Here is a 15,199-nt window from a genome sequence, read left to right as displayed (position 1 = left end):
GTGCAGCAAAGCTTGAAAATTCATCAACTAGATCAGGGGTCAGCAAACTTTCTTTAAAGAGCCAGATAGGCCTACCCTGGTGGCGCAGTGGCTGAGAGTCCGCCTGCCGATGCAGGGGACACGGGTTCGTGCCGCGGTCTGGGAAGATCCCACATGCCGCGGAGCGGCTGGGCCCGTGAGCCATGGCCGCTGAGCCTGCGCGTCCGGAGCCTGTGCTCCGCAACAGGAGAGGCCGCAACAGTGAGAGGCCCGCGTACCGCAAAAAATAAAAATAAATAAAGAGCCAGATAGTAATTGTTTTTGGCTTCACAAGCCACATGGCCTCTGTCACACCTATTCAGCTTGGCCCTTGTAGCAGGAAATCATCCATAGACAGTAGGTAAATGAATGAATGTGACTGTGATCTTTATTTAGGGACACTGAAATTCAAATTTCTCATCATTTTCATGTGTCCCAAAAGAGTTCATAGGCCATATAAAAAGAGGTGATGGACTGGATTCTGCCAGTGGGCTGTAGTTTGCCAACCCCTGATATAGACCAACCCTCTCATTTTACAGATAAGAAACTTGCCAGGGGTCTGTGGTGGGCTAGTATTCAGGCTGGGATTAGAGCCCAAGGCCATGCCATTTCCATAATTCCGGGTTGACTATGACAGGTTGCAGAAATGGCCGTGGTGACACCATTGAGGATCTTTCCAGATGTGTCTGTGTCCCCTGCAATCTGGGTGCCTGGAAAGAGCGGGGTGGGACCAAGGGGGTGTCCGCCTCATCTGTAAAGTCTCAGAAACGTGTCTGGTGACATGAAGAGCGTGAAGAAAGGAAAAATAATGTGGACATCCTGAGTGTCTACATGAACCAACAGAGCAGAGAGCAGCTTCCTCCCCCACTTCCACGTATGGAAGGTTTGGGGACGTCAGAGGACCCGGTGGGACACTGGGCTTTCCTTCACTTCCTTCCTCGCCTTCCTCTCGCCACTTCCTGCTCTGCTGCTGCCTCCCTCACCCGGCCCCATCAACCAAAAGTGCCCTCACCTGTCTTCTTAAAGAATCCGTTTCCTCCATGACTGGCTCATAAAGCATATTATTGGGTCATGAATAAAATGCCCCAGTTCCATAAAACAAGCCACCCGTTCTCACGAGCACGAAAAGAAAAGCCTTCTTGCATTTGCCCTGTACCGTCTTTAGGGTCCTGTTCATCTTGAGAGATAATTTCTCTGGAATTATCATTGAGATCTGCGATTTTAACATGTCTCAAATGGCAGCCCACTGAATGTGAACTTGGACTGGAAGCTTCTCCTCAAATAACGCTGGAAATGCTGCCTTCTCTTCCCCTTAATGTCACACTGCACACCCGTGCCTTGCACTGAAGAAATGTGTTTAACCTTCTGTAGCCTGCTGACCTCCATCACCGCTGAGCCCTTTCCCTGGGCCACATCCTGACCTCCTGGGGGAACTGGTCCAGGCAGCAGAACCGCCCCCCCCCCCCCCCCCCCCCCCCCCCCCCCCCCCCCCCCCCCCCCCGCATCCGCAACTCCCACGTGAACTGGTCCAGGCAGCAGAACCGCCCCCCCCACCCACCCAGAGCATCTGCGACTCCCACGCGGCCCAACCTGATTCTACCTTATGTTATGGTTTCCAGCTGATTTTCTCTGCCTCTCCCACCCAAACTGCAGTCTCCTTGAAGGTTGTGATAGGGTCTCCTTCTTTTCACATTAGACTAGGATTTCTCAACCTCAGCACTACTGACATTTGGGACCGGATAATTCTTTGCTGTGGAGGGAGCTGTCCTGTGCATCGCAGGATGTTTACCAGCATCCTGGCCCCAACACTATAGACGTCATAGCACCCCATTGGGACTATCGAAAGTGTCTCCACGCTCAGCCTTAAAAAAGAACAAAATAATGCCATTTGCAGCAACATGGATGGACCTCGAGATTGTCACACTGAGTGAAGTAAGTCAGACCCAGAAAGACAAATATTATATGACATTGCTTATATGTGGAATCTAAAAAAAGGGTACAAATGAACTTACTTACAAAACAGAAGTAGAGTCATGGATGTAGAAAACAATCTTATGGTTACCAGGGTATGGGGGGTGGAGGGATAAATCGGGCGGCTGGGGTTGACATATACACACTACTATATATAAAATAGATCACTAATAAGAACCTGCTGTATAGCACAGGGAACTCTACTCAATACTCTGTAATGGCCTATATGGGAAAAGAATCTAAAAAAAAAAAAAAGAGTGGAATATGTATATGTATAACTGATTCACTTTGCTCTACAGCAGAAACTAACACAACATTGTAAATCAACTATGCTCCAATAAAAAGTTTTTTTAAAAAAAGTGTCTCCAGACATTGTCAAATGCCCCCTGAGGACAGATCTGACCTTGGCTGGGAACCACTGATATAGACCATCAAGGCATGCGTCTGGTAGCCCCACAGTCAAAATTTGTGCTAAATGATTAAATGCATCAGTCTCCTGAGCTTAGAAGAGAAAAGAAGGGTTCCTCCAGGCAGGCCTGGCTGTGAAGCACCCATGCAACTGCCCTGACACGTCTCTGGCTTAGGCCTGCCCCATCCCGCGGTAGGTCTTGATGTAGCTCACTTGACCTGACAAGCTCTAAATCGCGTGTGTTCCAGCATCTGAGACACAGCACGCCTGAGGGGACACGGCCAGGAAGGGAGGGGAGCGGTTTTCCTCTCACACTGGGAACCCCCTGGGTATCTAAACCTTAACAGCAGGACACAAAGCAGCCAACTGCTTCTGTTTTTAATTGTCGGAGGGAAGTGTCAGGCCTTAAGTCACTGTGAAGCTTCCCCAGGACGCTTTTTCTTTTCCCAGCCCCAGGACAAAGGCTTGGCAAGGGACATCCATCTCTCCAGCCCGAGGGGTTTCCTAAACTCATTCCCTTCCCCCCAGGTCCTGTCCACCCGTTTCCTGAAGAAAATTTCCAGCTGTATTTTAACTTCAGGATGAGTGCTAAAGAGTTTACAAGTTGCTGAAGCTCTGAGGCTCATGAATCTTGGGAGACAATTTCAATAATTCTTTAGAGCAGGGATTGGTAGACTTTTTTTTAATAAAGGGCCAGAGAGTAGATATTTTAGTCTTGGTGGGCCACGTGATCTCTGCTGCAATTACTTATCTGCTGTTGCCGCCCAAAGACAATATGTAAATGATGGGCATAGCTGTGTTCCAATAAAACTTTATTTACAGAAGCAAGTTGTGGGCCGAGTTTAGCCCACAGGCTGTAAAGACTCCTGCTGTAGAACATCTCCAGTTATGAACCAGCCTTTGCCACCCCAGTGACCAAGAGGAAAAACGTGCTGCTCTTTTTACCCACGAAAGTCACACCCACATTCCCCACAGATAGATAGGAAGACGTGAGTTTCTGACGTCAAAGGCCTTTTGGGCTCCGGTTACCATTTGTCTGCTGCTAACCTTTTCAAGTTACTAAAGTTAAACTTTGAGCTTGCTTTCCAAAGCGTAGGCGCTGCCAGCGGGAGATTCTGCCTCTCTTTTCTGGAGGTTGATCTCACTTGTCCCCATCCCACCCCCCAGGAAAATGTGCAAGTCATGCAAATGCAGTCAGGAGGACCACTGCCTGAGCTCGGACCTGGAAGACGATCGGAAAATTGGCCGCTTGCTGATGGACTCCAAGTATTCCACCCTCACGGCCCGAGTGAAAGGCGGGGACGGCATCCGGATTTACAAGAGGAACCGAATGATCATGACCAACCCCATTGCCACCGGGAAAGATCCCACCTTTGACACCATCACCTATGAGTGGGCTCCCCCTGGAGTCACCCAGAAACTGGTAAGAGAGCTTCCTGCAACCAAGTGGTTGTTTCCCTGCCCTTGTAAATAGGAGCCGTGCCATAGGTTCCTGGACGTCAAAGACGAGGTAAGAAGTGGGCAAGTTTGCAAAAATGGTAGGAACATAGCTTTGGTTTCGAACCTGCTCCTGCCTCACTCTGTGATCTTGAAGTGAAAACTGTCTGGGCCTCAGTTTTCCTCATCCATGAAATGGGTAGAGGTGTTCACGTGAATTCTAAGGGGCCCTTTCAGCTCTAGTACAGGGTTGCTCATGGTTCCCTTTAGGTTCCCCACTTCTGAACAGAGGATGGTTTATCGTTCAGAACTCTCAGAGTGCTCATGTTCATCCGTAAGTTCCTCATTTTCCCTCAGAGTGGCCTGGGATGTGCCCTTTGCAAGTCTCGGGGAGAGCACAGGAACACTTCTCTCTTCTCCCTAACTCCTGGGCTTAAAATTGGCTTTACACAACCCTAGGGAAGAGGCACCCAGAGAAGGACAAGGCCCAGAGAGAGCAGGTGACTTGCACAAGGTCACCCCGTGGCTGCCCACTAAAAGGACCCAAGAAAAGTCCCCATGCACAGGCCTCACCCCAGACCATTAAATCGGAAGCTCCAGATGGCAGGATCAGAATTCTCAGTCACGAGTCTTTAAACGAAGCCCCAGGTGATACCCCATGTGGGCCCCCTTCAAGACCCAGAGCAGTGGACCAGCGCCCCTCAAATTTCCACAAGCGTAAAAGCCATCTGGAGAGCTTGCAGAAACACATCGAGTAGGCTCAGGGCCGTTCTGAGAATCTGCAGTCCCGCCAAGCTCCCAGGTCATGCCGACGCTGCCGGCTCCCAGAGCACACCTGGAGTAGCAAGGACCCAGATGATTTCTACAGGTTAGTGAGATTAAAAAACCCTACCGTGTTAGAGATGCAAGCCTGACGCTGAATTCCATCTCTCCCGGGAGAAAAGGACAGCCTTTTGAGACCCGTGTGTCCCTGTCCCTGCGGACTCCCCCCACAGCTCCTGCTACGCCCCCTCACTGAGTACCTTGCATGGCAATGACCTTCCACCTTCCTGCCCTGGACCACTCTACGGCAGGCCTGGGCTCCCTAGGCTCTTGCCCTCCTCGGGGACTTTGCACATGCTGTTCCCTCTCCTTGAAACATCCTTTCCCGGTTCTCTGCATGGCTGGCTCCTTCTGCCAGTCCTATCTCAGACAGGCCGTCCCTCACTACCCAACCTGTGGAAGATGTCACCCATCCCTCTGCTACATTTCTTCTCTCTCCCAGTTCTCCATGGTTTCTTTAGAAGCTCTTATTTCGAGCTGCCATTGTCTCATGCGTGTCTGTGCTTCGTCATCACCTCTCCCCTACACTGGAGTGAAGCCAGGCCCACGAGAGCACGCGCATGCCTGTCCTGTGTACCGTCTCACTCCTCGCCTTCCACTGCACAGGGCATGCAGCAGGCTTGAGGCGTATTTGTGCCACGTCGTCTCCCAGCCAAGGACATTCCACGTGTGGTCTGGGGACTGGCACTGCTCCACAAAATCCTTGTGACTGGCCCCCGATCGGAAGCACAGAAATTGAGAATAAATGTTGGGAAAATGTTGTGGCACTTGACATCCAAGTGCGTGATGGCTGATCAGAGCTCCCGCGTGGTCAGCCTCACGTGGAAATCTCATGTGGCCTGAGCTACATTCTCATCACGTGCACTGAGCCCACAAATCATCCTGCAATCCGTGGAAAAAACACCAAACAAATCTTGATCCTTCACCATAGACGGTTCGAGCAGCACAGTGCTAAGCTGGAGCTTAAGAGGGGGAAAAACATCCCTTCTAGATAAAGCGAAGAGAGGCAAAGTTTTCTTGGGTTTTTTTTTAAAGCTTTGCTTTTTGAGAAGCATATTTTAAAAGAACAGGTCAGCCTGCATGAGCTCAGCCACCCTGTGAAGTGAGGGTTAGTTTACGTGTGAGGAAACACAGAATACTGAGCTGGACTTCGACAGCTCCAGTGGGTAGGCAGGGGCAGGTCGGGGGCCACGGGGGGCGGCACGGAATAGCGGCAGTGCCGGGTGGTTCCGAACGCGGGTCTGCCCTCCGGCACCCGGGCCTGGGTGAGCCATCAGTGGGTCTCCAAGATGTGAGCGGAAACTGAAGCAAGCAGCTCATAAAAGAGCCAGCTGTGGGCGTCAGGAACTGACTGGTGAAAACCCCAAACGCTTCAGCCCCAGACTAATCAGAGGGAGGCATCGTCGGGCCGTGATTAATGCCGGCTCATAAAACCACATGGGATAAAGGCCGCTCTGTCTGCCCTGCGTCTGGCCTGCCCGAGCAAATCACATTTCTGAGATTGGACGACTTTCTTCCCACTCACCCTTCCGACTTTTTTTTTAATTACCAAGTGATCAGGACTGATTACATTTTGGAAGTGGAACTGAATCTTGCTCTCTGTCACCCTTCCCAACCAGAATAAAAGCCAGAGAAATGCTTCAAAGACTAAAGTCTTCAAAGACTAAAGTCACAAGAAACCTAATTGCTAGTATGTACTGAGTACTTACTATGAGCCAGGCACTACGCTAAGAGCCACACATGCACAATCGCATCTGATTTTCCAACACTGTTAGGGCTGTACTGTTATTACCCTCATCTACAGAAGAAGAAACCGAGGCTCAGGGAGGTGAATGGGTCTTTGAAAGCTAGCCGGGAATTTGTGGGGAGGCAAGACGGAGAAGATGAAGGGAACCAGCATCCATGGAGTATTTGTACATGAAGGATATCAACACCTCACCACTCCCTGTGCGCTGGGTGCATTACTGCCCCCATTTTACAGGAGAGCAAACAGAAGCTGTTGAGGAGCGCGTGCAGGGCTGGCATTCACTCATACCCCATCCTCTGCTCCCTTACCTGTGGCAGTCAGCGCACTGTCTCCCACTGAGCCCTCATTGGGCCTCAGAATCCTACTCAACACAGCACTCCAGGCTGCCATGATTGACCAGGATTAACGTGTAACGTGAAGCCCATTTGCTCTCTTTGTCTGACAGCTGGAGAAGAATCAGAAAGCACAGAATCAGCACTGGGTTTTCTGATTCCAGAGTCTGTGTGTGTCCCACTGCCCAACCCTGGGAAAAGAGCATCCTTCTCCTCCACTTTTCTCTCTGCTCTTTTGATTTCTGTCCTGAAAAAGCCTGGTTCCAGGAACCTCTTCACCCAGTATGGCTGTGCCAGACAGCAGAGCACCAAATGGTTCAGAGAGTTTCTCACGAAAAACTTAAAACCTAAACCAATCTTTCCAACTGATCCTAGAAAAGGCATCTTGCTAAAGGTTTGGGAACATGACCGTAGTCGGCTTCGTGGAGAAACACCTGAGAGCTTCTCTGGCAGGCTCTGAGCACCACCGGCAGCTCACTCTGACCCGGCCTCCCTCCCCGTCTTCCCCTTCCCGAGTCCTTGCCAACTGATAGTGATTGCCTGAGGGCTGCCTTGAGGTGGGTTCTGAGACCCTCATCAGGGTTGATTAGCAATGTCTGCCATCAGCGTGTGGCTCGGGAGTGTGGGAGGGGCCTCAGGCCAGCCAGGCAAGGCCAGCCATCACGAAACACATGCCCGTGGTAGCCAGATGCTGGGGCCTTGCCAGAGCAAAGGCAGAGAGCCGGTACCCGGCTGGGGCTTTGAGGACACTGTGAGTGCAGGCGCAACCTCGACCACAGGGCTGACTTATAAAGTCGGGCAGGGAGGGGTGCAGGCCCTAGAAGACCAGAGCCACACACAGATCCAGGGACTACAGCCTCCTGGCACCAGGCAATGCTTCCACAGCCCCCTCACCCTGAAATGATGACAAAAGGAAACTCCCCCAGAGATTGGGGGACATTTCTTTTCTCTTTGCAAATCATCCAACTTGTAGACAGTCAGTATAGAAGAAGTCGAGACCCAAGCTGCTGAGTTCAAAGCTGTCTCTACCGCATACTAGCTGTGTGACTTTCGGGAGGTTACTTAACTTCTCTGTGCCTCAGTTTCCCAAGGGATAATATTAGTACCTTTCTCCTAGGGGTGTTGTGAGAATTAAATGGGTTAACATAGGTCAGACACTTAGAAGAAGGTCTGGAACGCAGCGAGCAGCACGTAGGTGTTAGCTGTCCCTACCGTTCCTCATACCACTCCAATGGGGGAAGAAAGCAGGCTTCCTAGAAGAGGCTGCTCTCCCATCAGCCGAATCCTCCGTGCGAATGGGGCTGCTTCAGCACTCAGAGTCAGTGAGATACTGGCCAGGTCTGGACGCCCATTCTGGCAGCATGAGCAAAGCTCTTGTTTCCACTGCTGCAAAATCCTTCCTGAGATTCTAGGAGCCGGGCAGACCCCAGGCAAGAAATAGGAAGGGCTGGCGGGGTATTTCCCCTGCCCCGCCCCTGCTGCATCTCCCCAGGGTCCTGTGCCCTACCGTACCCTCATCCATCTCCTCAGGGCCCTGTGCCCCACCCCAGCCTGCTGGCTTTGGGCTGCTGCTTCCCATCCTCTGTTGGTCCCATCCCTTCCCCCACCCACTGCCCTCGGATGTCCTACTTCAGACTCCCCCAGGAGGACCTATACAAGCACTCACTTCCAGGCCCCTGCAGGCTCCTAAAACAGAGCGGGCCTGGGAAGCTCTCCCACAGGGGCGCCAAGTGAGTCCTATGCACCGCAAGGTTTGAGACAAGGGTCTTCAGATCCACCCGTCTGGCCTGTTCTCGTCGGAGGCCACCTGCAGTTTCACACTGATCAAGAGAAAAGCCACGGTCTTCCCAAGACACAGCAGGGATCAGCCCCTGCCAGACGTGTCGTCAGCTGGGGGACCCCCCCGGAGCTTCTGGTTCTTCTGAGTGTTGGGTGAAGGGCCTGGGACTCTGGCCAGCCAGCCTACTCTGGCCCCTTTTCGGGGCTGCGGACTCGGCTGAGTGACACTGCTCTCCTCTTACTTGTGAGGCAGATCAAGTGAGGTGGCCACTGACTTCTCACAATGGCCCAGACCCTAACGATCATGCTTTCTACCCTGAACTTTGCAGATGAGGAAACGGAGGCCCAGAGAGGCTGGGTGCTTTCTTGATCTTACACGAAGAGCAGCAGCAGGGCCGGAGCTAGAAACCCAGATTTCCCGGCACCCCAGGACTCCGTGCACCACCCAGGCCATTTCCTGCGTCTAGAAGGTGCCCTGAGAGTAGGAGGGGCTGTGCAGAGGAACAGGGACGAAGAGGGTATGCGTGAGCCCGCAGGGCCGGGAGGTCTCGGCTGGGTCCCCCGGGATCCAGGGCTAAGCCACCGAGGGTGGGGTGCTCACAGCCCCCCCCCCCGCCAACTGCATTCCCACACCTGCCTCTCCCTGTTCTGAAAAGGCTCTTATCCGGAATTCATTTATTATGAAATTCAGCAAACCAGGCTCTGGAGTCGCACCCCCCACCCCCAGGTTCTCATACCCTGTTCCCTACAGACAGGCCGCAGCTGGGACTGTCCATTATGAATCGCATTTTCCATGTTGGTTAACACAACTCCAGGGTGAGTCCAGCCTCAAAGACGAGATATGGGGCAGGCAGATTCTAAGAGGGTAAATACGGCCGCAGCCACGGGGGCGTGGGAATGAGGCCGTCTGGTGGGCGAGTCAGGTATGGGTCAGGGTTAGGGTTGGGCACAGTGGTGGAGAACAGCAGTCCAGGACCAACAACTGGCCCTTCACACTTTCTCATGCTGTGTGGCCTCGACCTTCACCTTCCCCTAATCTCCCCGTCCCTGGGACCCACCCGAGTGTAAGATTTCTGCTCCTCTCACAAAAGCAAGCAAGCCAGCCAACAGAAGGCCATTGGACAGTCATCCACGGACATATGAATATTCAGGTGGTCTAGCATCTGTGCCAGCCCTGTTGGTGTGGCAATGGGACTGACCTGAGACCTGGTCGATTCTACTATTAGAAGGTGCCCTTGCATATTTTTAAATTAATAAACTATGAAATACCTTCTGCCTATAGTGATTTAATTATACTTTGCCAAGAAAAGCGATTTTAAACTAGATCGACTTTTTTTTTTTAAATGAGAAGCATGGCCACGAGGTAAATGAGGTAAAAATATTCAGTTTTGAAGGAAACAAAAATCCTTGTTGCAAAGCCAGCAAATCTAAAAGGAGCGTCTACTGAAATTACCCGATTCTCATCGAGAATGTGAATCTGTGAGTGTGACTCAGGGGAGAGCGGAAGCTTATTTAGGTCTCTCTCCAGTGTTCCCCAAATTCACCCCGTTTCTTCCTTGAGAATAATCCTTGGGTTCTGCAGAGACCTGAAGAAGCCCAGGTCTCGCCAGGGCTCAGATCTCTGCCCAGTGCTTGGGAATCATGGTGCTGGGTCTCCTCTTCCCCAGGGCCTGCAGTACATGGAGCTCATCCCCAAGGAGAAGCAGCCAGTGACGGGCACCGAGGGCGCCTACTACCGCCGGCGTCAGCTCTTGCGTCAGCTCCCTATCTACGACCAGGACCCCTCTCGCTGCCGCGGACTTTTGGAGAACGAGCTGAAAGTGATGGAGGAGTTTGTGAAGCAGTATAAGAGCGAGGCCCTGGGTGTGGGCGAAGTGGCCCTCCCCGGGCAGGGCGGCTTGCCCAAGGAGGAGGGGAAGCAGCAGGAGAAGCCCGAGGGCGCAGAGACAGCCGCCCCAACTACCAACGGCAGCATCAGCGACCCGTCCAAGGAACACGTAAGTCTCTCCCATCCATCCATCCATCCATCCATCCATCCATCCATCCATCCATCGGGTCTGGCTGAAACCGCCCAGGCCAGGGCTGCAGGGTCAGGGCCCCAGCCCCAGGCTCTGTTCCCTCATTCCTGCCTTCATTCGTGGTCATGATCCAGGAGAGGTCACAGGCAAGCAAACGGTTGCAGTGCGGAGAAAGGGCATCTGTCCTTGCTTGGGGGTGAGGGTAGGCTTGGGGGAGGAGGTGAGGCCCATGCTGGCCTTGGAAGAATAATTAAGAGTGCTCCAGGCCTTCGGGCTCTTCGGGGAAGACCTGTGTTGCCTTAAAGAGGTGATCATGTGCAAAAAAATGTGAAAGTCTGAGACAGCACAGTCAGAGGACTGAATGAAGTCCCAGGTGGCTGGAAGTGTGGTACCAGGGTGCAGGGGGGCCCAAGGCTGGCGAGGTCAGCAGGGGCACGCTTCCGGAAGGGTCATGCCCTCCGTCCATCCATCACTCAAGCATTGATTGGCCTGTACTGCCCGCCGAGCCCCAGGAAATCAAAGAGGCAGAGGACACTGTCCCCGTATTGGGATGCCATAGATTTAGGACTTTACTCCAAGGGCCGTAGGGAGAGGTGGCGGGCTTGAGATTCGGGCCACGTGGGGCTGTTTGCTAACTTTCATGGGCCCCCAACCCCTGTCAGCCAAGAAGCTTCATGCTTCTACGTGACATTTGGAGATAAAAGTCCCAATATACAGGGTCCTCAGGCAAAGCACCTGCCTTGCTGGGAACAGGCTAGCCGTCACCCGCGTGAGCCAGACACCCCAGGGAAATGCCAGCCCGAACGATGCCGTCAGCACATCCGGAAGGGCCGGGTCTGTCTTCTCTGTAGCGACTCACACTTGTTATCCAAAACCTGCGTCCTGCATCTCCCACCCCCGCCCCCTGGACCCCTTCATTTGGGATTGCCATTCAACACAAAGAACAAGGAGACAAAAAGACAAAAGAATGAAATTGATTTTCACTAGCGCAGATTGGTGATGGTCTTGAAAAGACCATTTCTCAGGAAGAAGTCACATGCCAGGAACTTCTGAAAACATCAGATCCAGTTACCATGTTTCATAAACTAGCCTTGTCCCCAGCCCTGCCTTCTATCCACCCTCCAGCAGCCATCGATCTTTAACACATTAGTACTGTGTAATTCCAAGCTGGAACGCAACATCTTTAAGTCTGTGACGTTTCCCAGTTGCCATTCCCAAGAGAGAAATGCTGGTCTGAGAACGTATTTTATCCTGGACTCAGCCCACGGGTTTGGACAGTGTGGAAGTGGGGCAGAGGCGGCCTGAGATCCCAGGGCCTTGGCAACAGTCAACTTTAGGAAATGGCTGTGACACTTTGGAAGCATTTAAACAAGACCAGGCAGTAAATAGGGAATGCGAAGGAAGCCGATATTGGTGGGTCGGGCTGGCTGGGAAGACAGACTTTTCCTTCCTGACCCGAACCCCAATCTTAATTAGATAACAAATTATGTCATTAGTAGACTCACGTCCATCACCCTCTCCAAATGCTGAGGTCCTGTCTTGTCCATCTCTGTATCTGCAGCAGCAGTCGTCAGTATAATATAGAGAATAGGTGCTGGATAAATATGTGATCCATGAATGACCGAACAAAGGAATGAATGATGAATGTTCAAACTAAATTTTGTTTCCGTTTTTGTCTGCGTCCGGTCTCAGTTGCAGCACGCAGGATCCTTCGTTGTGGGGTGCAGGCTTCTCTTTAGTTGTGGCGCGTGGGCTCTGTAGTTGCGGCACGCAGGCTTAGTTACCCCGCAGCATGTGGGATCTTAGTTCCCCAACCAGGGATCAAACCGGCGTCCCCTGCATTGCAAGACGGATTCTCAGCCACTGGACCACCAGGGAAGTCCCATGTTCGAACTAAATTGATCCTCGAAAGATGGGGACCACTAGGGTGGCCATTTTGCCTGAAAGGACGATGAGATTTCAAGTTCACATGCCTGAAGCGCCTGCTACGTGCCACGTGCTGTGCTCAGTACTTCCAGGTCTTGGATTAATTCGAACTGTTACCTGGTAGGTGGATTTCACCAGCCCCATTTTACAGGTGAGCAGTGAGAGATTCAGAGAAGAATGTGCTTGTCAGAGGCCCCATCGTTTCTAAAGGGCAGAAGCTGGATCATCATACTCTTTCTACTGCGTGATGCTGAGTTATAAAACCCTGCTTGTTATCTGTATTTAACTCCCTGTTTATCTCCTTGAAGCCGGGGAGCAAATTCTATTAAGGTAGCTAAGTAACCTGCCAGGCCATAGATGGCTTGTCCCCAGCAGCCCTGCTATTGGGCCTGGCTGTGGGCTCGCTGCCTGAACTGCTCTGCTCTACCCCAGGGGGCGGCATATCAAGGGGACATGGGTGCTGGCTGTCCTGTGTGCTGGGCTCCTCCTGTTCTCATAAAAGGGCAGGTAGGACAGTTACCACAGACAAGCATCAAGCACGAAGCCTGACTTTTGCTCCCCTGACGAGGGCCACAGACTTTGCTAGAAGTAGTCAGGGCATTCAACTTGAGAACCCAGGGACAGGGAGGAAGCATAGGACTGACACCCCAAATCCAACAGTGATTTATGAAAGAAAAGGCAGCAAAAAGAAGGCCACGTGAAATGTATTGCACTGGAGCTACGATGGTAACGTGTCACACTTTATCATCCTAACGGCGACGTTATTACTGTTGTTAGCGGCTACCATTTAGCGGGCGTTCTCTGGACCGAGGACAGAGCTAAGCAGGAGGGTATCTGATGTAAAGCTCCCAGCCGCCCAAGGGAGGCTATAGGATTCGAACCAACTCAGCCCCCAAACCCCTCTTTCCTGTTTCCCAAAGCTTATTCCTCGAAAGCTCATGGCCATGAAGCTATAAACGGGCCATGTGGCCATGTAAAGGGGACATCAGACTAAACAAAACGAAATGGGTTTCTTTAGGGCTGGACTTCTCAGAGCCTTTAGGAGGCCACGGCTGTGGTTCTCAAACTAAAGTCACCTGGAAGCTGGCTAAAATCCAGAGGCCTGGGTCCCACCCCAGACTTGTTGGTGCAGGCGGAGAATCTGAATTCCTAATGAGTCTCCAGGTTGATGCCAACGCTGGGGGCCACACTTTGAGAACCGCCGCTAAAGAGGGTTAAAAATGACCTTACATTTAAGCTCAGTCAAAATGATACTGCCGATCTGGTATACAGGAGGGTCCGAGAGATGCTAACGGGGGCATTTTCTAGATTTATGTGGCCCCCGGGCTTAGGGTGTCCGGCTTTGAGAACACTGCACAGCACTCTCGAATTCCTTGAACTCTCCACAGGGAGTGGTGGAAACACAGGCACAGAACGTAGCCCCCTGATCTATACCCACCCCGAATGCCCCATCCTAGAGCGCACTACACTCCACACTTGGTAGCCGGAGGCCACGTGCCCTGCTTTCTCTGAGCTGCCGGCAGCCTACACCCCACGGCGGTTCTCCCAGGAGCTCGCTCGGCTCTGTCCTGCTGCTGGGCGGCCTGTTACAGTCGTGCCCTTCCTCGGAGACCCTGGCTGCCAAGTCCTCCCCCCAACCCCAGGCCCCTCCACCAGACTGTCCAGACCAGAGGAGCATTATCGCCAGAAGGCTTCTCCAAGTCGCCTGTGTGGAATCCCCACCCACGGGCTGAGCGCTGGGTGAAGCCGGAGGGCGGTGGGCCAGCTGGGTGATGGGAGCAGCGGCCTCTGAGCCAACCCGTCCTCATGGCCGGGACTCTTCACTTACTCAGATATGAGTAAGGCCCTCCGCCAGGCCTTCCCACGGGCCCCGTGACAGGACGGGCGGCCTGAAATCAGCTGTGGCACGTCTGGGAATGAACCCCAAAGCTGCGGCCGCCCATGCCGACCTCAGGGCAGGTCCCTGCAAGTGTCATCCTGACCCTGAGAGCCATCCCACTTCATGAGGAAACGCCACGGCACAAAAATCCCAGATACTAACCAAGCGCTGTCACTCCCAAAGCAGGCCCTTTGAATCAGTGAGGCCAAGTAAAGACACCCCGATATTTAGCCTCTTTCCCTGATTTGCCCCCCTGTGTGTGCGTGGAGCGGCGAGGGTGGTGGGGAATTGTTACTTCACAGCAGGCTCGTTCATCTCTTTGAATCCTCCGAACGACCAGCAAGACAGCTTGGGGTCGTTATGCCCATTTCACAGACGTGGAGCCTGAGGCACAGACAGGTTAACTGGTTTGCCGGTGAGGTTCCAGCCCAGGTCCTTCTGTGTCACCAGCCCTGCAGGGTCCCAGCAGGGTGGGGACAAAGCAAAGGCACGTGCATTTATGTTTGTTGGGGTGGGTGGCAGTGTGCAGAGTTACTCCCAGCCCAGCCTGGTGAAGAACTTGAGGGCCTCTTGTCTGCGAGCCAAGAACAAGGGAAGGACGTGCCTGCCCCGCCCCAGTCCCACCCACCATGGGTTCTCGGGGGTCTTGGGGGCTTCGAAGTGTTCCGCGGCCGTGGAGCTGCCCACCCCAGAAGCCCAGACCATTCCACAGCAGCACGGTGGGGCCCCATATCTGCTTTCCAGGCCCCCACTCCCGACCTCTCCCACCTGGATGGATCCTACGGACACTGGACCTCAATGTTCGGACGGTGAACAGCTCTACCAGACCATTTCTCTGCGTTTAGAAAGTTTACTGGATGT

At 52.9% G+C, this 15,199-nt stretch overlaps 1 protein-coding gene across 4 annotated transcripts in view; it reads left to right on the top strand.

Annotated features, from left to right (window-relative positions):
- LMCD1 (LIM and cysteine rich domains 1) overlaps positions 1–15,199 on the top strand; it is a 57,607-nt gene that overhangs the window by 31,789 nt on the left and 10,619 nt on the right. For 2 of the 4 annotated variants that reach the window (XM_027093918.1, XM_027093921.1), the window contains exons 3-4: positions 3,566–3,821; positions 10,183–10,512. In XM_027093918.1, coding sequence (XP_026949719.1) covers positions 3,566–3,821; positions 10,183–10,512 — 586 coding nt within the window. Of the gene's footprint in view, positions 1–1,714; positions 1,951–3,220; positions 3,388–3,565; positions 3,822–10,182; positions 10,513–15,199 lie in introns of all 4 variants that reach the window. The other 2 variants (XM_027093919.1, XM_027093920.1) reach the window with 2 other exon arrangements.

Source organism: Aethalodelphis obliquidens, unplaced genomic scaffold, assembly GCF_003676395.1.
Source record: "Aethalodelphis obliquidens isolate GAN/ISIS:26980383/991018 unplaced genomic scaffold, ASM367639v1 scaffold86, whole genome shotgun sequence".
In the NCBI taxonomy this organism is placed as follows: domain Eukaryota; kingdom Metazoa; phylum Chordata; class Mammalia; order Artiodactyla; family Delphinidae; genus Aethalodelphis; species Aethalodelphis obliquidens.
This window is presented reverse-complemented; position numbering and strand designations above follow the sequence as displayed.